The following is a 26491-nucleotide window of genomic DNA, read 5'->3' on the forward strand; positions in this document are numbered from 1 at the left end:
AGAGCGAGGCACTCAGTGGCGCATATTTAAAAAAAATATGTAGATTTATGTTTTTTCCCTAATAATGATATTATTGCCGTTCTGAACGAGGGTTTCTTCCTTTGTAAAATTCTGTAACATATTGTTGTTTCAATAAAGTTCGGGGGGGAAAAACACTCCGGTGGCGCATTCGCTGTGACGTCACCCGGGCACCTACCACTGTTTTGTTAGGCGCTTCTTCCCTCAAAGTAACACTTCTTCCCTCAAAGTAACACTTCTTCACCTTCGGCCGTCCTTTAGGTCCCAGCGGAAGGCAACATGTCGGTTAGCGACATGTTTACTCACATCCAAGGCTCCTTGGGCGCAGACCAGGACGTGCGAGAGGTAGGAAAGAGCTGCTAGCGATTTAGCTACAGCTAGCTGCCAGCGCGTTAGCTACAGCTAGCTGCTAGCGATTTAGCTACAGCTAGCTGTTAGCGCTTTAGCTACAGCTAGCTGCTAGCGCTTTAGCTACAGCTAGCTGTCAGCGCTTTAGCTACAGCTAGCTGCTAGCGAGTTAGCTACAGCTAGCTGCTAGCGAGTTAGCTACAGCTAGCTGCCAGCGCGTTAGCTACAACTAGCTGTTAGCGCTTTAGCTACAGCTAGCTGCCAGCGCGTTAGCTACAGCTAGCTGCTAGCGAGTTAGCTACAGCTAGCTGCTAGCGAGTTAGCTACAGCTAGCTGCTAGCGCTTTAGCTACAGCTAGCTGCTAGCGAGTTAGCTACAGCTAGCTGCTAGCGAGTTAGCTACAGCTAGCTGCCAGCGCGTTAGCTACATCTAGCTGTTAGCGCTTTAGCTACAGCTAGCTGTTAGCGCTTTAGCTACAGCTAGCTGCTGGCGAGTTAGCTACAGCTAGCTGCTGGCGAGTTAGCTACAGCTTGCTGCTAGCGAGTTAGCTACAGCTAGCTGCCAGCGCGTTAGCTACATCTAGCTGTTAGCGCTTTAGCTACAGCTAGCTGCTAGTGAGTTAGCTACAGCTAGCTGCTGGCGAGTTAGCTACAGCTTGCTGCTAGCGAGTTAGCTACAGCTAGCTGCTAACTAGCTGAGCTAGCATCCAGAATGTCTCCCATGGCTGTCATGTGTGTTCCTTTTAGCGCCACCAGTGATGGAAGTGCACCGTCCTTGTGACGCCAGACGCTAATATTTGTTGTTGTAGGAAATCCGCAAAGTGGTGCAAGTCCTGGAGCAGACAGCCAGGGAGATCCTGACAGTTTTGCAAAGTGTGCATCAGCCATCTGGATTCAAGGAGAGTGAGTGCTTTGCTTCCTTTCCTATCTCGGAATTTGTGGATGTGGGGGCAAGTTTTCTAAACAGTTTTACATGAAACTTGTCCCAATTCTACCCATAATCGTTTGTGTTATAGTAGGGCTGGGCGATATGGCGTTTTATTAATATCTGTATATTTTAGGCCATGTCACGATACACAATATACTGTATATCTCCATATTTTGCCTTAGCCTTGAATGAAGACTTGATGCATATAATGACAGCAGTATGATGATTCTATGTGTCTACATTCAAACATTCTTCTTCATACTGCATTCATATATGCTACTTTTTAAACTTTCATGCAGAGAGGGAAATCACAACTAAGTCCATTCAGCAAAAGTGTATTTATTAAGCAGTGGCACAAACATTCCTGTCATTTCAAAACAGAAAGTGCAAGATTGTCAGAGACATTTTAAAACAAGCTATGAGTGCACTTTTGTGCATGATGTCACTAAGATGACATATCAAAACAACACTAAATTAAATTGCACTTTTTGTACAGAACGCCACTACAATAGTTTAAAAAACAAATAATGTGCACTTTTGTGCATGATGTCACAAAATATATTTTAATAAGTGTCAAATAAAAATTAGCTGCATGATAAGGCTGGGCGATATATACACGATATATCGGGGGTTTGTCTGTGCGATATAGAAAATGACTTTATCGTAATATTCGAATATACGTTCACACGCAGGACTTTTAGCTGCAGGCGTACACTTCAGGCTCTCCTCGCTCTTTCCTGTCTCTCCTTCTCGCAGACTAGCAGGCTTACATACGTCACACGTCACATACACACCCTCGCAGGGCAGAGAGGTAAAAAAAAAAGGGCAGAGAGGTAGCGACGTGGCTAATTTTAGCTGCTAACATAGCCGGACGAGAGAAAGATGGTGCGGATCTGGTAACAAATGAAGGAAGACTTAATTCCCAATAAAAACAGCAGGGTTTCCATCGTCTGGCGGTGGTTCGGCTTCAAGTGGGAATATTTTGAACAGACAACCGTAATTTGTCAAATGTGGGGGGGGGAAGCGTTGCTGTAAAAAGTAGCATTACTGCTAATATGTAGCGTTGTTTGTAAAGTCACTTGCTAGAGAATGAAGAGAATTTCATAACCTTAGTAACATACCACATAGTGAAGGACCAATACTCTTTGATTTCCTATTATGCAGCTCATTTTTATTTGACACTTAAAATGTCTCTGACAAGCTTGCAATTTATGTTTTGGAAATGACTTGAATGTTTGTGCCATTGTTTAATAACTTTAATAAATACACTTTTGGTCAATTGACTTAGTTGTGATTTCCCTCTCTGCATGAAAGTTTAAAAGTAGCATATATGAATGCAGTATGAAGAAGAATGTTTGAATGTAGACACATAGAATCATCATACTGCTGTCATTATATGCATCAAGTGTTCATTCAAGGCCAAGGCAAAATATCGTAATATATATCGTATATCGCGATATTAAAAAAAGGCAATATCGCCCAGCCCTACTACATGATAGGAAATCAAATAGTGTATGTCCTTCACTATGTGGTAGGTTCCTGTGGACGTTATCTCCTGTTATTGACAATTTTTTCATGCGGTGTTGATCTGGAAATGGTTGCTCGGGCATTTTGTTGGTGTGGCACCAAACGGCGATGTTAACATGCAGTTTCAAGCACTCTTCTTTCTCTAGCGGGTGACTTTACAAGTCATGCTACAAATTAGCAGTGGTGCTACTTTTTGTAGCAACGCTTTTGCCGCATACTTGTTCGACATCTTGCCGCTTGAAGCCAAACCACCGCCAGACTATGGAACCTATGCTGTTTTTCTTGGGAATTAAATCTTCCTTCATTTGTTACCAGATTCGCACCTTCTTTCTCTCGTATTATACCACTTGCACCGCAGTGCTAGCATCACAGCTAACGTTACCATGCCGCTACCTCTCTGCTCGGCAAGAGTGTATGACGTTGCACACGTGACATCATGTGAAGTATGTAACAAATTGCGCTTGTTTTATGTCTGAGAAGGAGAGACAAGAAAGAGTGAGAAAAGCTTGTAGTGTAATAATGTCTGTAGCTAAAAGCAACTGCCTGAAAAGGTATACTCCAATATCACCATAGAGTCATTTTCTATATCACACAGAGACAAACCCGCGATATATCCAGTATATTCCATACAGCAATCACCTAGCCCTATGTTATAGTGTATTCAATCTAACGTTACAGTTTTTAAGGTATTAACAAATGATGAATAATTACTAACCAGCTCCATACAACGTTAATAAAGGATAACTCTAATAGTTGGACCTAAAATGTTTACAACCTCAAATGATTTGGACTGGTTGGGTGACATTTTGACAAGGTAGGCTGGTTATGACTAATAACATGTTGAAAACATACAAATAATACATGGACAAATGCTTAAATGACAAGGTTGGAGGCAAGTTATGAATGAATGTTTGGGCTTCCTTCAGTTCCTGACAAGTGCACAAAGGCCAGGGAGTTGTTCTGCTTGGTGCGGACTCACATTGCTGACTTGAAGACCAAGTTTCCAGTGGACCAGTACTACAGGTAGGCCACACCAGCACACTGCCCCTCAAAGGCACAACACTGTATATTTTAAAAGATTTATATAAATATTGCTTGACTTCACGGAGTTAGGCACACCAAGGTGTACCAGGTGATGGCGTTAAAAGTCATGTTCAATCATCTCCCTGCTGCTGTCCAGGCGTTGTCGTCTCTTTATCAGCTCACCGACCTGACAAACCTGGCCAAATCCTTTCTCTTCCTGAAGCCAACATGACAACGATTGTGGCATTTAATGATTCCGCACGCTTGTGCTTCTTGGAAACTTTTTAGAGTCATGTAAAAAATGTTTTCAGAGTCCCATTTTGCATTGCGTTTACTACGTCACACTTTCTAGCCCCGTAACTTTGTCCATGCAGTGCACTCAAGACTGTCCTTGCAGGTTTCATGAACACTTGCACTCAACACTGTCCTTGCAGGTTTCATGAACACTGGCGCTTCATCCTGCAGCGTTTGGCCTTCCTGGCGGCCTTCACAGTCTACCTGGAGACTGAAACCCTCGTCACTCGTGAGGAAGTGGCTCACATTCTGGACAGTAGGTACACAATTGTGTGTGTATGTGTTGTTGTCTCTATAGAACAGTCTCTAAGTGTTGTGTGTGTTGTCCCTGTCGAGCAGCCTCTGACTAAGTGTGTGTGTACGTGTGTGTGTGTGTGTGTGTGTGTCACAGTTGAGGTTGTGCGAGACAAAGGCTTCCACCTTGATGTAGAGGACTACCTGGCAGGGGTGCTAATCATGGCCAGTGAACTAGTGAGTGTCTTCAGTTAAACCCATGTATTTGCATATTAAGGTTGAGTAAACACAGTTTATTTAATGAAGTGATCACTTTCTATGTCATCATTGTGTCCTCACCTACTTTTTAGTCATCATAAACACACTTGCATCTTTCTGCCTGTAGGTGGCGCCCAGTTCCCTGATAAATATGTATGTTTGTGTACAGAAACTTCTTACAGTATTATGTTTAGCAGTGCTACTATTCATGTTAAAGCTATATTCAATTGTCAAGCTGATACAGAAAGCTAGATTGAAAACCACAGTTTTAAGAAGAACTGTACCATGGTAGCCCTGCGATGAGGTGGCGGTTTGTCCGGGGTGCACACCGCCTTCCGCTCGATTGTAGCTGAGATAGGCACCAGCGACCCCAAAGGGGATAAGCAGTAGAAAATGGATGGATGTACCATGGCACTGTAACGTGGTCCAAGCGCTGACTAAATGTCAACATTGATTGTGGACATGGTCCATCACATCCCGTACCTGAAGTATCAAGAGAAGGATGCCTGGTGGGAGACATTGTGGTGGTCTACACGTGTGCATCTACTTTGATCAGTGATTGTAATAGTAGCGCAGAAATGCTTCAAGTGTCACCTCCTGTTGGCCAGCCCGTTAACTTTGCCCCCTTCTGCCCTCCCCCTCAGTCGCGTCTGGCCGTCAACAGCGTGACGGCGGGCGACTACACCCGCCCACTGCGCATCTCCAGCTTTATCAACGAGCTGGACTCTGGCTTCCGCCTCCTCAACCTGAAGAACGACCCCCTTCGCAAACGCTACGACGGGCTGAAATACGACGTGAAAAAGATCGAGGAGGTTGTCTACGACTTGTCCATCCGAGGCCTGGCCAAGGAGCCCGAGGGAGAGAAGTAAGTGCCATCGGATCAAAGGACACTTTTCCAGGTTCTGAACAAGGGCCCAAAGACAGACAGGGTGTTAAACCTTGCTGTAGTTCAGGGGTGTGTCAGAAAAACCCAAAAAAGGAGCTCTTTTTCAAACAGCAAAACAGTGGCAGGACTTTTGACAGCCCTGCTCTAGTCCCAGGTCTGGAATCCATGTTGTTGTAGATTGGGGCCCTCTGATGGTTTTGTTCCTAATATTGTTTTTTGTAATTAGCTTTGTGGCTTTATTTGCTAAATACTGTGTCTTGTAGAGAAACAAACACCTGGCGTTCTGGTCTGCATGTGGTTTCTAGTGCTAGTAAGACCTTGTTTTCTGTAGTGTGTCCCGTCTTCACAATTATATTTCTATACACAACACTTCTTTGTCTTTCTTCAAGACCCACAGACTACAAACACACTCTTGTACAATGTTTTAATGACTCACAATATATTACATTGGGTCTTAGTGGACATGGTACATGAAAAATAACAGTAGTGTTGGTGTGGACACAGTCATCCACACAACCGCATCACAACAGTAGTGTTGGTGTGGACACAGTCATCCACACAACCGCATCACAACAGTAGTGTTGGTGTGGACACAGTCATCCACACAACCGCATCACAACAGTAGTGTTGGTGTGGACACAGTCATCCACACAACCGCATCACAACAGTAGTGTTGGTGTGGACACAGTCATCCACACAACCGCATCACAACAGTAGTGTTGGTGTGGACACAGTCATCCACACAACCGCATCACAACAGTAGTGTTGGTGTGGACACAGTCATCCACACAACCGCATCACAACAGTAGTGTTGGTGTGGACACAGTCATCCACACAACCGCATCACAACAGTAGTGTTGGTGTGGACACAGTCATCCACACAACCGCATCACAACAGTAGTGTTGGTGTGGACACAGTCATCCACACAACCGCATCACAACAGTAGTGTTGGTGTGGACACAGTCATCCACACGACCGCATCACAACAGTAGTGTTGGTGTGGACACAGTCATCCACACAACCGCATCACAACAGTAGTGTTGGTGTGGACACAGTCATCCACACGACCGCATCACAACAGTAGTGTTGGTGTGGACACAGTGATCCACACAACCGCATCACAACAGTAGTGTTGGTGTGGACACAGTGATCCACACAACCGCATCACAACAGTAGTGTTGGTATGGACACAGTGATCCACACAACCGCATCACAACAGTAGTGTTGGTGTGGACACAGTGATCCACACAACCGCATCACAACAGTAGTGTTGGTGTGGACACAGTCATCCACACAACCGCATCACAACAGTAGTGTTGGTGTGGACACAGTCATCCACACAACCGCATCACAACAGTAGTGTTGGTGTGGACACAGTCATCCACACAACCGCATCACAACAGTAGTGTTGGTGTGGACACAGTCATCCACACAACCGCATCACAACAGTAGTGTTGGTGTGGACACAGTCATCCACACAACCGCATCACAACAGTAGTGTTGGTGTGGACACAGTGATCCACACAACCGCATCACAACAGTAGTGTTGGTGTGGACACAGTCATCCACACAACCGCATCACAACAGTAGTGTTGGTGTGGACACAGTCATCCACACAACCGCATCACAACAGTAGTGTTGGTGTGGACACAGTCATCCACACAACCGCATCACAACAGTAGTGTTGGTGTGGACACAGTCATCCACACGACCGCATCACAACAGTAGTGTTGGTGTGGACACAGTCATCCACACAACCGCATCACAACAGTAGTGTTGGTGTGGACACAGTCATCCACACGACCGCATCACAACAGTAGTGTTGGTGTGGACACAGTGATCCACACAACCGCATCACAACAGTAGTGTTGGTGTGGACACAGTGATCCACACAACCGCATCACAACAGTAGTGTTGGTATGGACACAGTGATCCACACAACCGCATCACAACAGTAGTGTTGGTGTGGACACAGTGATCCACACAACCGCATCACAACAGTAGTGTTGGTGTGGACACAGTGATCCACACAACCGCATCACAACAGTAGTGTTGGTGTGGACACAGTGATCCACACAACCGCATCACAACAACAAGACTGCTGCCTAGACTGCAGTCATGTAAACTCTCTCAGCTGCAGCGTTCAATAAAGTGCAAGAAACAAAATAAAGCTATCATGGAATGAATATTGTCTGTCAAAAGACGGTCTGGTCCGTCACAATGTGCTTGGGGTTTGAAAGGAGAGCCGAGGACTAAGGACACAGTCAAGACTTGTAGGGAACAGACTTTCTCAACCTGACCACACACTCATATTTCCCTAATAAGATGGAACTCATGTCGGGCTTGAGTGTCATCCTGCTTGTCCCCATACCAATATTTTGGTACCGCTACCAAAATGTATTTCCTTACTTTTCTAAATAAAGGGGACCACAAAAAATGTCATTATTGTCTTTATTTTGACAAAAAATCTTAGGGTACATGTAACATGTGTTTATTATTGTCCTGAAATAAAATGTTGAACATACTAGACAACTTGTCTTTTAGTAGTAAGTAAACAAACAAAGACTCCTAAATAATGATTATTAATCTCCTTGTTCATTTACTGTTAATATCTGCGTATTTTCTGTTTGAACATGTTCTATCTACACTTCTGTTCAAATGTAATAATCACTCATTCTTCTCTTCTTTGATACTTGACATTAGTTTTGGATGATACCACACATCTAGGTATGGATCATGTCGATACCAAGTAGTTACAGGATCATACATTGGTCATATTCAAAGCCGTCATGTGTCCAGGGACATATTAACTGACTTTATAAACATAATATGAATTTTAAAAACAGGAAAAAAGATTTTGTGATGATAAAAAATATTGATATAATCGTAGTACTATCGACTAGATACGCTCTTGTACTTGGTATCATTACAGTGGATGTCAGGTGTAGATCCACCAATAGCATTTGTTTGCATTGTGTGATTGATTGATTGAGACTTTTATTCGTAGATTGCACAGTACAGTACATATTCCGTACAATTAACCACTAAATGGTAACGCCCCAATAAGTTTTTCAACTTGTTTAAGTCGGGGTCCACGTAAATCAACTCATGGTTGTGAGGGCGGTGAGCTGTTGTATCCTCCTACGGTGTGTAGTGAAGCATGTTTAGGTATTCCTCATCCTGCAGTGATAATGGTACCTGTAAGAAACTCACTTTATTTGTCGCCATTGAGGCCAGGATTAGAGATTTAGAAGTAACTAAAACACTGTGGATGGATTTTAGCTGCTAGCTAGTTAGCCATGTCTTAAAGCCCCTCTTCCTGAGGGTGTTTCCAGGGTGTCTACACGCTGTGTCTGCTTGTAAGTTCTCTGTGTGTGTGCGCTGCCCAACATGCTCCTCTGCTCCTAAAACCAGCAATGTCATGACGTGATGACGCGCCGTCATGCCCGTTGTTAATAAAAATAATAATTGGGATCTGGTACTTTTCAAACAGAGTCTTTGATTCATTAGTACCACAATACTATACTAGTTCCAGTATACCGTACAACTATAGTCCATTGCTAACGCTAACGAAAAAGAAACTAATATTTGATTAGAAAACTTTTCTGGACTTTACATTAAGTCTTAAGCCAGAACATGCCTTCATATAACGACCTTGTTCCTTCCTCCAAACCGGATGACAAATGACTCGAAATCTGGCCAAATGTGAGTAGATTTGAAACAGTTTGAATTTGCCTTGGTTTGGGCTGATTCGGTTGGAGCCATACTGAGACCATGGACTGTTTGGTTTGGTTTGCACCTGAGTTCTACTACTGTGTTTACCAAATTAAGAGGGCGTCTTTCAAAGTGGATTGGAGGGTCTCACACAGTCGGTTTAGAGAATCAAACGTGAGTAGGCCAAGTAAGATTGTGGGTGAAACGATTTCAATCGGCACAGTGTGTGCCCAGGTTGGTTTGGTCTGCACCTGAGTTCTAAGACTGTGTTCAGCTTTGACCAAACTAACTGGTCAATAAGGGGCAGAACAAGGTTAATATGAAACTGATGGCTCTGTTACTACTTGTAGTCTGTGAATAAGGAGCGTACGCTTGGCCAGAGATTCTTGAAGCTGCACTCCGACTAGATAATAGTGTACATTGAATTGGGGGGTGATTAGATGATGCCATGTCACTGACTAACAAGGACCACCGTCACCATCTGCGTCATCTAATTCCATGGTCGATTAGACAAAGGGCAGATGATATCAGAGATGAAATTGAATGGAGACTAAGGTTGAAAAACTGCTGAACAATATAAAACATGACTTGACCCAGCGTTGTTTACACTCCACAGAACACTGACCGGTTTGGGAGGACAACAAAGTGAATCTTGGGGAACGTATTGGAACTGACAGGTTATTGCTGTAGGGTGAGATCTTGTTTTAGCACAGTGTTTTCATTCAAGTCTGTCTCAGGGGCGCTACCACGTTGCTCGGCCACCAGGTGGCAGCATGTACACGGGAAGGGGTGACAACCACAAACAGAAAACCCATAAGGCAAACGTCTCCGTCTGTAAAGTCTACAGTTATCGCCTTCACAGTCTGGTAAAAAAAAAAACAGGGTTCAGTCATGCTTCCCAGAAGTCACACAGGTACTGAAAATACAGCTCTTCTTCATGAAGGACAAAACAGTCTTTACAATCATGGCTGGCACACAGCCCAGTTTTTTTGGTAGTTTTCTTTTTTTTCCCTTTAACTAAGTCTTCACAAGTGATTTAATGACCGTGTGGATCAGCCGCAGATTTGTTAAAAAAAAAAAAGTGCTATTCTCTTCAGTTCGCAGCCGAGTGTGAAGCAACTGGGATGAGAATCAGCACCTCCGAGTCCATGGTTCTCGCCCGGAAAAGGGTGGCGTGCCATCTCCGGGTAGGCGAGGAGATCTTGCCCCAAGTGGAGGAGTTCAAGTACCTCGGAGTCTTGTTCACGAGTGAGGGAAGAGTAGATTGTGAGATCGACAGGCTGTATCGATCCGTTGTGGTGAAGAATAATCCGATGCGGAAGGTAAAGCTCTCAGTTTACCCGTCAATCTACGTTCCCATCCTCACCTATGGTCATCAGCTTTGGGTTATGACCGAAAGGACAAGATCACGGGTACAAGCTGCCGAAATGAGTTTCCTCCACCGGGTGGTGGGGCTCTCCCTTTAGAGATAGGGTGAGAAGATCTGTCATTCGGAAGGAGCTCAGAGTAAAGCCGCTGCTCCTCCACATGGAGAGGAGCCAGATGAGGTGGTTTGGGCATCTGGTCAGGATGCACCCCGGACGCCTCCCTGTGGAGATGTTTAGGGCATGTGCGACCGGTCGGAGGCCACGGGGAAGTCTTAGGACACAATTGGAAGATTATGTCTCCTGGCTGGCCTGGGAACACCTCGGGATCCCCTGGAGGAACTGCACAAAGTGTCTGGGTACAGGTAAGTCTGGACTTCTCTGCTTAGACTGCCGCCCCCGCGACCCGACCTCGGATAAGTGGAAGAAAATATATGGTTGGGTGGATATTCTCTTCAAGTCCATGAGAGACTTTACTGGACTTGAGAGAAGCAGCAGCATAGTGACGCTCCAAAGTGCAGCTCTGCAGTTTGGAGTTATTTATCAAGGAGAGAAGCAAGGCAGTCTCATGAACGACTCTGGTTGGTACTGATCATGATATTGGGCAAAGCGTTGCGTCTTTTCCTCCACGTTCCCAAGTCTCGGGCATATCGCTTTATCTGATGGAACCAGTGTTGAGTACGAGACTTGTCTGAGGCGCGGAAAACAAAGGACTCTCGCCGAATGTCGAGCACCTCAAAAGTGTCATCGCATTCCGGGTCCATGGACACCACACAGTTCCCCAGATGAATGGGCTCCCTCAACACGGCGAATTTCCCGCTGCTCTTGTCTTTGATTAGAACCAGGACTCCGTCTTGGATACTTTGTCCGCCACCCTCTTCCAGCTCAGCGCTCTGTCCCTGGCTTTCCACAGTCCTCACCATCAGCAGACTGTGGACATTCTGGAACTTGAGAGCCTTGGTGCCCTTCTTCACCCACTGGCCGTCTGCCGGTTGGGATAACTGGATCGGCCCCTCCATGACAAATCGGGTGTTCTCCCTCGCCCAACCCACTGTCTTCATCGACACCTCCCGCATTTCGATGTTGATCACCTCTCGGTTCTTGCGACTGTCGCGGCGGAACGAGCGGAGTGACCAGGAAACCCCGTTGCCCTCCTGCTTGGTTTTCATGTTAATGTGCTCCAGATGGGACTCCACGCGACTCTTGGCCTCGCGCAGACGTGCAAATTCCGGGTGGTTTTCGGGAGTGACCTTTATGATTCGGCTTAGCAGAAGCGGGTACTTAGTGACGCGTTGAAGGGGTGCCATGAGGAAGGAGCGCAGGTTCATTCTACGCAGTGCCGTGTTGTCATTCTGGGAAACATCCAGAAATATCCTGAAAGAAATAAAACACACACTGAAATTCCAAGAATGTGTCCCGGGAATACTCAGGACAGCGTGGTGAGCTTTGGCTCCGTCTAAATATAGGAATCATTGCAGCTCTGAATAAAGAATCCTCTGAATTAGTGATAACCTCTTTTTTTCCCATTAAGAACTACACAGAACAGATGTGGTAGAAACCAGAAAAGTCTTCTATCACACGGGTCAAAAGCACATTGCACAGACCTGAGCAGTTCTTTCTCCTTCTCCAGTGAGTTGAGCATGTTGACCGAGGTGGACTGCTGCAGGCAGTATGTCTGAAAGGCCGGCAGCATGTTGACAAACTCCAGAAAGATCTCTCCGATGGACACTGTCAGCAGATCCTCGTCTCCCTGCGGTCAAATGTCAGCCGGGAGGTCATTCAACAAGCAAAGTCTTTGTCTCAGCATTTTAAGTCGAGGCCCTCTCTTGAGCTAACCAAGTTCTAGATGTAGCGCCTTCAGTATCTGATCTTAGGATCAAAGTTTTTATAAGTGGGGACACCTAAACATCTCAAAAGGAATAGCAAAGCTGGTGGAGAGATACTCCCCGAGAGCCTCACCTGGTCCAGAGCTTGGTCGATGCTATCCTGAAGGTGCTCTGTGAAGCGGTCGTTGACATCTATTAGCTCCTGGACATTAGCGAAGACCACCGTCAGCTGATCAGCTGTCAGTAGACCGGCGCTCTGCATGGGGCAGAAGAACTCCTCCTTGATGATGCGCAGGTCCTCGCCGTAGCTGCTCTCCGTATTCAGGAACTCCAAAAGGGCCTCCTTGCGCTCGGTGCGCAGCTTGCAGCAGCGCTCGCAGCAGCGCTCCTTGCTGGCTTCGTCCCTCCGGCCACAGTCCAGGCAAGGTCTGTGCGCGTCCCAGTTCCGGAGCGAGGCAGAGGGTCTTTTCCAGGTGCGAGACAAGCCAGGGCCGATGCCACTGTCCACTCGCTCCACCTCTGCCCCGCGACTGCGCCGCTGACGTCGGGGCTGGCTGTCCTCTTCCTCGCGCTCGTCGCTGAGGCCCACGACGCCGCTGTCTGCGCTCAGGCTGCTGATGGTACTCCAGCGATGGTGCCTGGTCCGGGTTAGGCCCAGCCCCACCTGCCGTTCCTCGCCTGGCGGCTCTGAGTGGCCACGAAGGGCTGCTGGAGCTGATGAGAGAGCGTCTGGTGACTCCCAAGACAGACCTGTTTCCACCAAACAGACTCGGACACGACACGGCGACCTACTCACCACTGTCTCGTTCTCGCCGATGGTTGTGGGCGGCGGCAGCAATCTTCATCTCCAGCTGCTTGCGCTTGGAGGCGTCAGCGGGCATGGGGTCGCTGTAATGCGGCCGGAGACGACACTCGCGCTGCGCCTTCAGAGTAGGTGACAGCTCATAAGCGGCGTCCGAGCTGGAGCGCCTGCAGCCTCGCGCTGTGGTCTGACCGGAGAGACGTGTGTCAGTCCTGTTGCCATGGCAACATGTGTGATGTCTCCACTACCCTGACATTGCTACACAATTCCTCCCCGACAGCAATCCAAATCTCACATCTAGACGGCGCGCTAAGGTCATGTGACACAAGGTCACGTGACGAGGCCAGACATCTCATTGGGAGACGTCCCTGAAGCAAACGCTTATCTGAATTCCTCAACACGCTGCGTCGCTCCACAAAAATTCATCTCAGCAGCTCTGAGGGTTAATCACATTTTATGCCCAGCTGCCAGGGTGGTGGGGGGGTCTCTTAAAGAGACAGGAGCCGAAGGAGACATCTTACTTTTACTCCAGTGCAGCTCTGAGGGGTCCTGTAGTGGTCATGAGGTCTTTGGGCAGGTTACAAGCTGCCCAGTTGCTAACTAAATGTACCACAGTTAGCATGTCCACAGATGTCATTTTTTGACCACAGGGAACTGCACTGTTGTTTGGGAATTTTGCCCATCATACACAATCAATATGTAAGACAGGAACGCATATGTTTTTCTTTTTTATTAATGCATCTAACTAGTAAAATACAGCAAGTAAGAGGTGGCTACCAATGCAGATAATGAGAGTACACAATTGAGTCCATAAAGCCTCTAAAAAACATCCAAAAAGCACCAATAATACTCCATTTACATGTCATGAACTGAATATTGACAAGTATTAGTGATATTGGTATTACAAGCGCTAACATAGAGGAACTACTTTTAGAGCGCTAACTAGCGTATGCTGACATATTGACATACTGAGCTGCTGCATGGCCTCTGAGTTGGTGAAAGATAATTGTAGATGTCTCTCACCTGGATAGTAGAAGGTTGTGGACATAAACCCACAGGTTGGTCAACTTTGACCTCCAACTTAGACCCAGAAAAGGCCAAAATGATGCAAAACAAATGCTCGTTTTTTTTAAAACCTTTTTTGATGAGGATGAATTGTTGATGTAAAGGGGAAGATATAAACATCCCATCAGTCTTTATACCAGTGAGAGCAGACAATGTACTGTATGTGATGGTTTATTATGTTTGTATATCTTGTTTAACATTTAGCAATACGGCTACATGATGCTTAGTGTTTGACCAAAGCTGCATCTGTTTAGCTTCTAAAACGTGTACATCATCCTCCTTATATTCAGGCTCAGAAATAGAAGTTTCTGGATAATCCTTTGTCCCAATGTAGTTTTTGTTGTCTCTCATCAACTCTGCCATGATTAGTAGTCTTGTTGTTGTTGGAGGGAAAGTGATGTGTCTGTGACATTAATACTTAAAAAGATCAAAATATGTAAATATGACATTTTATTATGAATGTTACTAGATACTACATCTATACTTACAGCTGGATTTTTTTTAGAGCGCTTTATAGGTGGAATAGAGTAACTACCTTTAGCTCCATTAATAGCTCGTTTTTGTAGGATTTAGAATGCATATAAAAAGAAAAAGCTGTGTTCTTGTCTTACACAAGGATTGTGAATGATAGGCACCATTCCCAACAAAGTGCAGTACCCCTGAAAAGAAGTTACACCCCTCAACTGTAAGGCCCCGAGGTATCGATACCTGAGTTGAACTGCTTGGAAAAGTGGCACTGTGTGGACATGGTCCTATTAAAATGGTGGCTAAAAGCGGTGTTAAAATGGTGGCTGACAGCTGGCCTCAAATTAAGTTTGCACCATGACAAGCAGGACAAATGAAGTTTGCACCATGACAAGCAGGACAAATGAAGTTTGCACCATGACAAGCAGGACAAATGAAGTATGCACCATGAAAAGCAGGACAAATGAAGTTTGCACCATGACAAGCAGGACAAATGAAGTTTGCACCATGACAAGCAGGACAAATGAAGTTTGCACCATGACAAGCAGGACAAATGAAGTTTGCACCATGACAAGCAGGACAAATGAAGTTTGCACCATGACAAGCAGGACAAATGAAGTTTGCACCATGAAAAGCAGGACAAATGAAGTTTGCACCATGACAAGCAGGACAAATGAAGTTTGCACCATGACAAGCAGGACAAATGAAGTTTGCACCATGACAAGCAGGACAAATGAAGTTTGCACCATGACAAGCAGGACAAATGAAGTTTGCACCATGACAAGCAGGACAAATGAAGTTTGCACCATGACAAGCAGGACAAATGAAGTTTGCACCATGACAAGCAGGACAAATGAAGTTTGCACCATGACAAGCAGGACAAATGAAGTTTGCACCATGACGAGCAGGACAAATGAAGTTTGCACCATGACAAGCAGGACAAATGAAGTTTGCACCATGACAAGCAGGACAAATGAAGTTTGCACCATGACAAGCAGGACAAATGAAGTTTGCACCATGACGAGCAGGACAAATGAAGTTTGCACCATGACAAGCAGGACAAATGAAGTTTGCACCATGACAAGCAGGACAAATGAAGTTTGCACCATGACAAGCAGGACAATTGAAGTTTGCACCATGACAAGCAGGACAATTGAAGTTTGCACCATGACAAGCAGGACAAATGAAGTTTGCACCATGACAAGCAGGACAAATGAAGTTTGCACCATGACAAGCAGGACAAATGAAGTTTGCACCATGAAAAGCAGGACAAATGAAGTTTGCACCATGACAAGCAGGACAAATGAAGTTTGCACCATGACAAGCAGGACAAATGAAGTTTGCACCATGACAAGCAGGACAAATGAAGTTTGCACCATGACAAGCAGGACAAATGAAGTTTGCACCATGACAAGCAGGACAAATGAAGTTTGCACCATGACAAGCAGGACAAATGAAGTTTGCACCATGACAAGCAGGACAAATGAAGTTTGCACCATGACAAGCAGGACAAATGAAGTTTGCACCATGACAAGCAGGACAAATGAAGTTTGCACCATGACGAGCAGGACAAATGAAGTTTGCACCATGACAAGCAGGACAAATGAAGTTTGCACCATGACAAGCAGGACAAATGAAGTTTGCACCATGACAAGCAGGACAAATGAAGTTTGCACCATGACGAGCAGGACAAATGAAGTTTGCACCATGACAAGCAGGACAAATGAAGTTTGCACCATGACAAGCAGGACAAATGAAGTTTGCACCATGACAAGCAGGACAATTGAAGTTTGCACCATGACAAGCAGGACAATTGAAGTTTGCACCATGACAAGCAGGACAAATGAAGTTTGCACCATGACAAGCAGGACAAATGAAGTTTGCACCATGACAAGCAGGACAAATGAAGTTTGCACCATGAAAAGCAGGACAAATGAAGTTTGCACCATGACAAGCAGGACAAATGAAGTTTGCACCATGACAAGCAGGACAAATGAAGTTTGCACCATGACAAGCAGGACAAATGAAGTTTGCACCATGACAAGCAGGACAAATGAAGTTTGCACCATGACAAGCAGGACAAATGAAGTTTGCACCATGACAAGCAGGACAAATGAAGTTTGCACCATGACAAGCAGGACAAATGAAGTTTGCACCATGACAAGCAGGACAAATGAAGTTTGCACCATGACGAGCAGGACAAATGAAGTTTGCACCATGACAAGCAGGACAAATGAAGTTTGCACCATGACAAGCAGGACAAATGAAGTTTGCACCATGACAAGCAGGACAAATGAAGTTTGCACCATGACGAGCAGGACAAATGAAGTTTGCACCATGACAAGCAGGACAAATGAAGTTTGCACCATGACAAGCAGGACAAATGAAGTTTGCACCATGACAAGCAGGACAATTGAAGTTTGCACCATGACAAGCAGGACAATTGAAGTTTGCACCATGACAAGCAGGACAAATGAAGTTTGCACCATGACAAGCAGGACAAATGAAGTTTGCACCATGACAAGCAGGACAATTGAAGTTTGCACCATGACAAGCAGGACAATTGAAGTTTGCACCATGACAAGCAGGACAAATGAAGTTTATGTTGGACTTCCCTGCAGCAACATTGTTGTTGTGTCACATTGCGATGGCAGCGTTGAAAATGATGCGGATTAGAGGATGACATAATTAGAGGATGACATAATGCAGCTGCAGCCCGCCAACATGTCTGCAGCACACGCTCACCTTCTTGCATCCCTGCTGCTGCTGCTGGTTGGCGTGTGAGCAGCAATGTGTGCATAGTCCTCTGCTCCTAGCATCCTCAACATGCCACTTCTCTGCATGGACACCTGTCTCTCTCTCCCTCTCTCTGTCGCACTACCTCCTATCCTTCACATTACCCTTTTATCGTCCCCTTCCTCATCTCCTTCCTCGTTTCCTTCCTCATCCCCTTCCTCGTTTCCTTCCTCATCCCCCTCCCATTCCCCTTTCTCGTCTCCTTCCCCGCCATGTGAGGTGTGAAAGAAGAAAATGTCATCCTTACACATTCTGCGTCCTCTTCTCCCGCTGCCGTCTCCTCGCCAACCTCCGCTCCTGCGCGGGCCGTGGTCGGCGTGGTTGCCATGGCAACAACGGGGGGCTGTGGACCAGCGCGGGGGTCAGCTGACAGCCTGACGGGGGCCTCGGAGGAGATCTCTGCACTGCAGCTGGTAGGATGGATGGGGGGGGGGGGGGGGGGGGGGGAGTCAAGCCAAGGATTCTTTACGTCACACTAAGACCAGATGTGGTCCACTATCTCATTTTATGTAGCCCGCTATCTTATTTTATATAGTCCCCCCTCACGTCATTCAATGTGGCCCGCTGTCTTATTTTATGTAGCCCCCCTATGTCATTAAATGTGGCCCACTGTCTTATTTTATGTAGCCCCCCTATGTCATTAAATGTGGCCCTCTATCTTATTTTATGTAGCCCCCCTATGTCATTAAATGTGGCCCTCTATCTTATTTTATGTAGCCCCCCCATGTCATTAAATGTGGCCCACTGTCTTATTTTATGTAGCCTTTCCATATCATTTAACGTGGCCCGCTACATCATCTAAAGTGGCCCGCTACCTTATCTTATGTAGCCCTATGTCATTTATAGTGGCCTGCTATCTTATTTTATGTAGCCCCCCATGTCATTAAACGTGGCCCTCTATCTTATTTTATGTAGCCCCCCCATGTCATTAAATGTGGCCCACTGTCTTATTTTATGTAGCCTTTCCATATCATTTAACGTGGCCCGCTACATCATCTAAAGTGGCCCGCTACCTTATCTTATGTAGCCCTATGTCATTTATAGTGGCCTGCTATCTTATTTTATGTACCCCCCCATGTCAATTAAATTGGCCCGCTATCTTATTTTATGTAGCCCCCCCATGTCATTCAATGTGGCCCGCTACCTTATTTTATGTAGCCCCCCATATCATTTAAAGTAGCCCGCTACATCATTTAATGTGGCACGCTATCTTATTTTATGTAGCCCCCCCATCTCAATTAATGTGGCCCGCTATCTTATGTCATGTAGCCCCCCCATGTCATTCAATGTGGCCTGCTATCTTATTTTGTGTAGCCCCCCCATGTCATTTAAGGTAGCCCGCTGTCTTGTTTTACGTAGCCCCTCCCCATATCATTTAAGGTGGCACGCTATCTTATTTTATGTAGCCCCCATGTCATTTAATTTGGTCCGCTATCTCATATTATGTAGCCCCCCCATATCATTTAACGTGGCACGCTATCTTATTTTATGTAGCCCCCATGTCATTTAATTTGGTCCGCTATCTCATATTATGTAGCCCCCCCATATCATTTAAGGTGGCCCGCTACATCATTTAAGGTGGCACGCTATCTTATTTTATGTAGCCCCCATATCATTTAATGTGGCCCGCTACATCATTTAATGTGGCACGCTATCTTATTTTATGTAGCCCCCCCATGTCATTCAATGTGGCCCGCTACCTTATTTTATGTAGCCCCCCATATCATTTAAAGTAGCCCGCTACATCATTTAATGTGGCACGCTATCTTATTTTATGTAGCCCCCCCATCTCAATTAATGTGGCCCGCTATCTTATGTCATGTAGCCCCCCCATGTCATTCAATGTGGCCTGCTATCTTATTTTGTGTAGCCCCCCCATGTCATTTAAGGTAGCCCGCTGTCTTGTTTTACGTAGCCCCTCCCCATATCATTTAAGGTGGCACGCTATCTTATTTTATGTAGCCCCCATGTCATTTAATTTGGTCCGCTATCTCATATTATGTAGCCCCCCCATATCATTTAACGTGGCACGCTATCTTATTTTATGTAGCCCCCATGTCATTTAATTTGGTCCGCTATCTCATATTATGTAGCCCCCCCATATCATTTAAGGTGGCCCGCTACATCATTTAAGGTGGCACGCTATCTTATTTTATGTAGCCCCCATATCATTTAATGTGGCCCGCTACATCATTTAATGTGGCACGCTATGTTATTTTATGTAGCCCCCATGTCATTTAATTTGGTCCGCTATCTCATATTATGTAGCCCCCCCATATCATTTAAGGTGGCCCGCTACATCATTTAAGGTGGCACGCTATCTTATTTTAGGTAGCCCCCATGTCATTTAATGTGGCCCGCTGTCTTATTTCATGTAGCCCCCCCCATATAATTTAATGTTGCCCGTTATTTCATCTAATGTCATCCGCTCCATCATTTAACGTGATCTGCCACATCATTTAATGTTACGCTCCACATCATTTAAACTGGCCTGCCACATCATTTAATGTTACGCTCCACATCATTTAAATTGGCCTGCCACATCATTTAATGTTACGCTCCACATCATTTAAATTGGCCTGCCACATCATTTAATGTTACGCTCCACATCATTTAAATTGGCCTGCCACATCATTTAATGTTACGCTCCACATCATTTAAATTGGCCTGCCACATCATTTAATGTTACGCTCCACATCATTTAAATTGGCCTGCCACATCATTTAATGTTACGCTCCACATCATTTAAATTGGCCTGCCACATCATTTAATGTTACGCTCCACATCATTTAAAGTGGCCTGCCACATCATTAAAGTGGCCCACCATTTCATCTAAATTGGTTTGCCACATCATTTATAGTGACTTGCCGCGTCATTTAATGTTACCTTCCACATAATTTAAAGTGGCCCGCCATTTCATTTAACATGGTCCGCCAGCTGAGATAGGGACAAGCGGTAGAAAATAGATGGATGGATGGATGGATGGATGAATGGGTGGTCCGCCACATCATTTATTGTGCTCTGCCAAAACATTTAAGGTGATCTTCCACTTCATTTACTGTGGCCCTCACGTCATTCAGCCATGATTGCGAAGTGGCCCTGAATAAAATCCTTCCTTCATGGTCTCCATCCCCAGTGGTCCTCATGAGTGACACATGTTAGCATGATGTCCACTGTGGAGGACAGTGTCTCAGACAACCAAATAGGATGTGATTCTATCTGTCAATCAATCACATTCATTAGTGCCTTTGTTCCTGGCAGACTTAGGAAGTGTAAGTAATAAGGAACTACAATACTTCTTTATATTATATTACTGGGTGTGAGTTTTCCTACCGAGGATGTCGTGGTGGTTTGTGCAGCCCTTTGAGACACTAGTGATTTAGGGCTATATAAGTAAACATTGATTGATTGATTGATTTATATTGACTTATGTCACCTTCTGTTGTTCAATCATTATTGATATTGTGTGCTTAGCTGTTGTGTAGATGCCAGCTCCACGAAGCCGATAGCCGAGTAGCCTCCATCCATCTATCCATTTTCTACTGCTTGTCCCCTTCGAGGTCACGGGGCCTACCTTTTGTAAATGACTTTAGTGAAATAGAAGAAATTGTGTGTTTATTGGAGGTAACTTGGATGTTTACTTTGCACAAGTAAACACTGCTTGTATCGCACATGATATCACACACAAGTAAATACTTCAGGACTGCTTGTATTGCACACAGTATCACACACAAACACTCTGCAGGAATGCTTGTATCGCACATGATATCACACACAAGTAAATACTTCAGGACTGCTTGTATTGCACACAGTATCACACACAAACACTCTGCAGGAATGCTTGTATCGCACATGATATCACATACAAGTAAACACTGCTTGTATCGCACATATCACAAACCAACACTGCTTGTATTGCACATGATATCACACACAAGTAAACACTCTGCAGAACTGCTTGTATCGCACACGATATCGCACACAAACACTCTGCAGGACTGCTTGTATCGCACACTATATCACACACAAACTTTCTGCAGGACTGCTTGAATGCATATGATATCACACACATGTAAACACTGCTTGTATCACACATGATACCACACACAAGTAAACACTCTGCAGGACTGCTTGTATCGCACATGATATCACATACAAGTAAACACTGCTTGTATCGCACATATCACAAACCAACGCTGCTTGTATTGCACATGATATCACACAAGTAAACACTGCTTGTATCACACACAAGTAAACACTCGGCAAGACTGCTTGTACTACGCATTAAATCACACACAATTAAATCTGCAGGACTGCTTGTATCGCACACGATATCACACTAAACACAATGCAGGACTGCTTGTATTGCACATGATGTCACACACACACAAACAATCTGCAGGACTGCTTGTATCACACACGATATCACACACGAGTAAACACAACGCAGGACTGTTTGTATCGCGCATGATGTCACACACAAACAATCTGCAGGAGTGCTTGTATCACACATGATATCAACCACAAGTAAACATGCTACATGATTGCTTGTATTGCACATGATATTACACACAAGTAAACACATTGCAGGGATGCTTGTATTGCACATGATATCACACACCAGTAAACAATCTGCAGGACTGCTTATATCGCACATGATATCACACAGGTAAACTCGCTGCAAGACTGCTTGTATAGCACATGATATCACACACAAGTCAACACTGCAAGACTGTTTGTATCACACATTATGTCACACACAAGTAAACTGTAAGACTGCTTGTATCACACATGATATCATACACAAGTAAAGACTCTGCAAGACTGCTTGTATCACACATGATATCACACGCAAGTAAACTCCCTGCAGATCTGCTTGTATCACACATTATATCACACGCAAGTAAACTCCCTGCAGTACTTGACTAAATAAAGTCTTCTACTCAGGATTTTCACAGTCCGATCTGACTGGTGTAATACATTTTTGAGCCAGAGTTGAGACCAAGGACAAAGGTTTTTTGTACAGTATGCTAGCACGTTTGCTGGCATTAGCTCAGCTGATGAGGATTTCCACGGATCTCAAAAGGCTAAAACCCTCAGATAAACACACATCAGACATTGGATGGCCTGGTGAGGTCTTGGGATCATCACCGCTCGGTTGACTTTGGCTCTGGCGTAGCGCCGAGAAGACGATGAAACTTGGCTGTAGGTGAACTAGCGGAGCAGGGAGGAGGACTTCCTGCCCCAGCATAACGATCAAAGCTGCAAGCTCCGGGCGTTCTAGTCTGGCGGCAACACATCCCCCATCTCTTAACATTTTCCCAACAAACCCGCTGCCGCTAGGGGATCTCGGGTACTCAACTCACCTCCCTTCCACCGAGGGACTCAGTCTGGTTCAATGGCCGACGATTCGACTGTGATGTCGATTGTCGAATCAGTCTGGAATTTGGATAGTGTACTATTCTAAGACACTCCTACCTGGATCTGTCTGAATACTTTCCAGGTGTTAACTGCTAAAGCACACCTGCTCTTTTTCCCCTCCTTGACCTACCTCTTTTTGATGAGGTCCAGCGCTGATCCAATGAGGCCATCCTTCATCTTGTAGATCTTGGCTCCGTAGCTGGACAGGTCCGTGGCCTCCGTAAGAAGCGCTGGGCAACAGCTGGAGGGTCGTTCCAAGTTTTGCCTGCTGAGAGGGAAAGGAATTGACCCGGTTGGTTCCAGACTGCACCTCCTGCGCCGTCTGTTGCTGTCGTTCTCTTGGCCTGTCAGCACAGATCTTCGCTGGGCTGTGCTAGCCTGGGACTTTAAAGGCGAACGTGGTGAGGGGCTTGTGCAGACCGGAGAGCTTGTTCTTCCAGTACTCTTGTCTGCTTCCGAGCCCCCCCTCTGTGGAAGACCGATGTCCTCAGACAGAGGGAGATTGTCTTGTACCACAGGAACTGCTGTGGACTCAAAGGTCCTCTCACTCCCCTTCTGTCTCATCCTCTTAAACTCCTCAAATGTTGGGATATATAGACGACCAACAGGCCTTTTTTGGAATTCGGACATTGAATGAGGTTCGTTCTTGTTGCCTGAAATGTTGTCTGTTGTGTAGGATGACTGAAACCCTTTAGAGCTGTGCAGAGTGCTATGGACCGCCAAGTTCGGGCTGCTGTTCTGCCGGCGCAGTTGAAGTCGTCTCAGGACTTCCTGCTTGATGTCCTGGGGGCAGGTTAGCCGTATTCCGCACGATGGTTGTATTGAATTCTGATGTCCACCCTCCCCAGCATCTGTGTACAAATGAGGTCGCAAAGGGAGAGACTTCAGAGGTTCTACCCCAGATCTTGCACTCTGGAGGCGGAGCTTCACCCTCAGGCCTTTCCTTGCATCCCATTCATCAACACCTCCAGGAAAAAGTAATTGAGGGATGAGGGGTGTATCCTTCCTTGGGAGTCCAGTTTGAGGGTAATAGACCAGGCTCTCTGGGTTGGACCCAAGTCCCTGGCCTCCCACCATGGATCCATCTGGAGGCCCGTCATACCAGTGACTCTCGGAGGTGTAGCGTAAAATCAACTCACTGTCCACACTCCTGTAAGTGGTAGCATCGGATGATCCCAAACTTGAATTGGATACAGAGTTCCAGTTGAGGTTCTCCATGCTCCTGTACAGCCTGCTGCTTCCTGCTTGGAGGTAGCAGTCTGGAGACAGTCCCTGTTCCAGCACCATTTCTGGGGGGCCATGCCGTCCAGAGCAGTGCCTCAAACCCAAGCTGGTAAGCAGGGTGCTGCTGTTACACCTGGCCACAAGCGGGAAGGCAGGCCCCTGAAGACCATTATGGTGGGGGACCATGGGACTGGGGAAAGTGGACAGGTGGTCAGGGGTCGGGCGCAGGTTGGTGATGCAGGGTTCCATGTCTATGACCAGAGAGGGGACACTGGTGGATGGAGCAGCGACAGAGGGCAGTCACATGGTAGAGACCTCATGTCTGGCAAGGCCTTGGAGAGGATCCCTCACAGTCAGCCGCAGCCTGTGAAGAGGAAGAAAGACGACCATCAACATGACATTATTTCTTCACTAAGTCAAAGTTCCTTATTCTACACAAAGAGGGAGGAAGGGTCAAACAGATTTTGGCTCGCGGACATTGATCCATTGGATGTCTTCAGATAGTCCACACACACTGAGCAAACAGAACAATTGAACACCCCTTCAGGTTTTTATTACTTCTCCATCTACAGCGAGAACATGGAAGTGTCTTATTGTGCCACTGTGAGACGTGGCAGGGTCATTAGCGCTGAAAGAGGCAGGAAATGAGGGCCTCATGGAGAGAAGCGGTGATGTGGTGGAAGTCATGAAGATAATGCTCCACTCGCTGGTTTTCTGTCTCAAGACGGCCCTGCTAGCTTTAGACCACGCGAAGGACCAAGGAGTCTCTGATAACCTTAATCAAACAGCCTCGGAGGGCTCGTCCAACATGCATTAGGCCAATAACGCACCAAGTCTTCTTTTGACGCTACGGGATGCCCAGGCACGTAGAGGCTAATGAAAGAGTCCTCATTCTTGTCACGCTGCGAGGAACATTTCCTGCTACCTCCTGGGCTGAGGACGACATTCTTCTCATTCACTGATGGATGTCAAACACCACACAACATGTCATTGATGATGACAAATACATGCAGGCCTCCTCCACATTTCATCTTCACCCAGTTCTTTAGTAGTAGTAACAGTGGTGGTAGTAGTAGTAGTAGTAGTAGTAACTGTGGTAGTAGTAACTGTGGTAGTAGTAGTAGTAACAGTGGTAGTAGTAGTAACAGTGGTAGTAGTAGTAGTAGTAGTAACAGTGGTAGTAGTAGTAACTGTGGTAGTAGTAGTAACTGTGGTAGTAGTAGTAACAGTGGTAGTAGTAGTAGTAGTAGTAACAGTGGTAGTAGTAGTAACTGTGGTAGTAGTAGTAACTGTGGTAGTAGTAGTAGTAACTGTGGTAGTAGTAGTAACAGTGGTAGTAGTAGTAGTAGTAGTAACAGTGGTAGTAGTAGTAACTGTGGTAGTAGTAGTAACTGTGGTAGTAGTAGTAACAGTGGTAGTAGTAGTAGTAGTAGTAACAGTGGTAGTAGTAGTAACTGTGGTAGTAGTAGTAACTGTGGTAGTAGTAGTAGTAACTGTGGTAGTAGTAGTAACTGTGGTAGTAGTAGTAGTAACAGTGGTAGTAGTAGTAACAGTGGTAGTAGTAGTAGTAACAGTGGTAGTAGTAGTAGTAGTAGTAGTAACAGTGGTAGTAGTAGTAACTGTGGTAGTAGTAGTAACTGTGGTAGTAGTAGTAGTAGTAACAGTGGTAGTAGTAGTAACAGTGGTAGTAGTAGTAGTAACAGTGGTAGTAGTAGTAGTAACAGTGGTAGTAGTAGTAGTAGTAGTAACAGTGGTAGTAGTAGTAACTGTGGTAGTAGTAGTAACTGTGGTAGTAGTAGTAGTAACAGTGGTAGTAGTAGTAACAGTGGTAGTAGTAGTAGTAACAGTGGTAGTAGTAGTAACTGTGGTAGTAGTAGTAGTAGTAGTAACTGTGGTAGTAGTAGTAACTGTGGTAGTAGTAGTAGTAACTGTGGTAGTAGTAGTAACAGTGGTAGTAGTAGTAACAGTGGTAGTAGTAGTAACTGTGGTAGTAGTAGTAGTAGTAGTAACAGTGGTAGTAGTAGTAACTGTGGTAGTAGTTGTAACTGTGGTAGTAGTAGTAGTAACAGTGGTAGTAGTAGTAACAGTGGTAGTAGTAGTAGTAACAGTGGTAGTAGTAGTAACTGTGGTAGTAGTAGTAACTGTGGTAGTAGTAGTAACTGTGGTAGTAGTAGTAACAGTGGTAGTAGTAGTAACAGTGGTAGTAGTAGTAACTGTGGTAGTAGTAGTAACTGTGGTAGTAGTAGTAGTAGTAACAACTGTGTTAGTAGTAGTAACTGTGGTAGTAGTAGTAGTAGT

General features: G+C 45.5%; 2 protein-coding genes across 2 annotated transcripts in view; one reads left to right on the forward strand and one right to left on the reverse strand.

Annotated features, from left to right (window-relative positions):
• The first annotated feature begins 164 nt into the window (after positions 1–164).
• Positions 165–5884, forward strand: tsn (translin). The gene is made up of 7 exons (XM_061918181.1): positions 165–227; positions 280–363; positions 1175–1268; positions 3747–3843; positions 4278–4393; positions 4529–4608; positions 5274–5884. Exons 2-7 carry the CDS (start codon positions 298–300, stop codon positions 5496–5498), a joined length of 678 nt encoding a protein of 225 aa, XP_061774165.1. The 5' UTR covers positions 165–227; positions 280–297; the 3' UTR covers positions 5499–5884.
• Positions 5885–7192: 1308 nt separating this feature from the next.
• The window catches only part of si:dkey-91i10.2 (uncharacterized protein LOC555224 homolog), a 35032-nt gene continuing 15733 nt past the window's right edge, over positions 7193–26491 (reverse strand). Inside the window, exons 2-7 of the mRNA XM_061918178.1 lie at positions 23100–24557; positions 17796–17958; positions 13217–13409; positions 12554–13134; positions 12199–12344; positions 7193–11968 (exon numbers count right to left, since the gene is read on the reverse strand). Coding sequence (XP_061774162.1) covers positions 11161–11968; positions 12199–12344; positions 12554–13134; positions 13217–13409; positions 17796–17958; positions 23100–24442 — 3234 coding nt within the window. The 5' untranslated portion in view covers positions 24443–24557 and the 3' untranslated portion in view covers positions 7193–11160. The remainder of the gene's footprint in view (positions 11969–12198; positions 12345–12553; positions 13135–13216; positions 13410–17795; positions 17959–23099; positions 24558–26491) is intronic.

Source organism: Nerophis ophidion, linkage group LG13 (genome assembly GCF_033978795.1).
Source record: "Nerophis ophidion isolate RoL-2023_Sa linkage group LG13, RoL_Noph_v1.0, whole genome shotgun sequence".
NCBI lineage: Eukaryota > Metazoa > Chordata > Actinopteri > Syngnathiformes > Syngnathidae > Nerophis > Nerophis ophidion.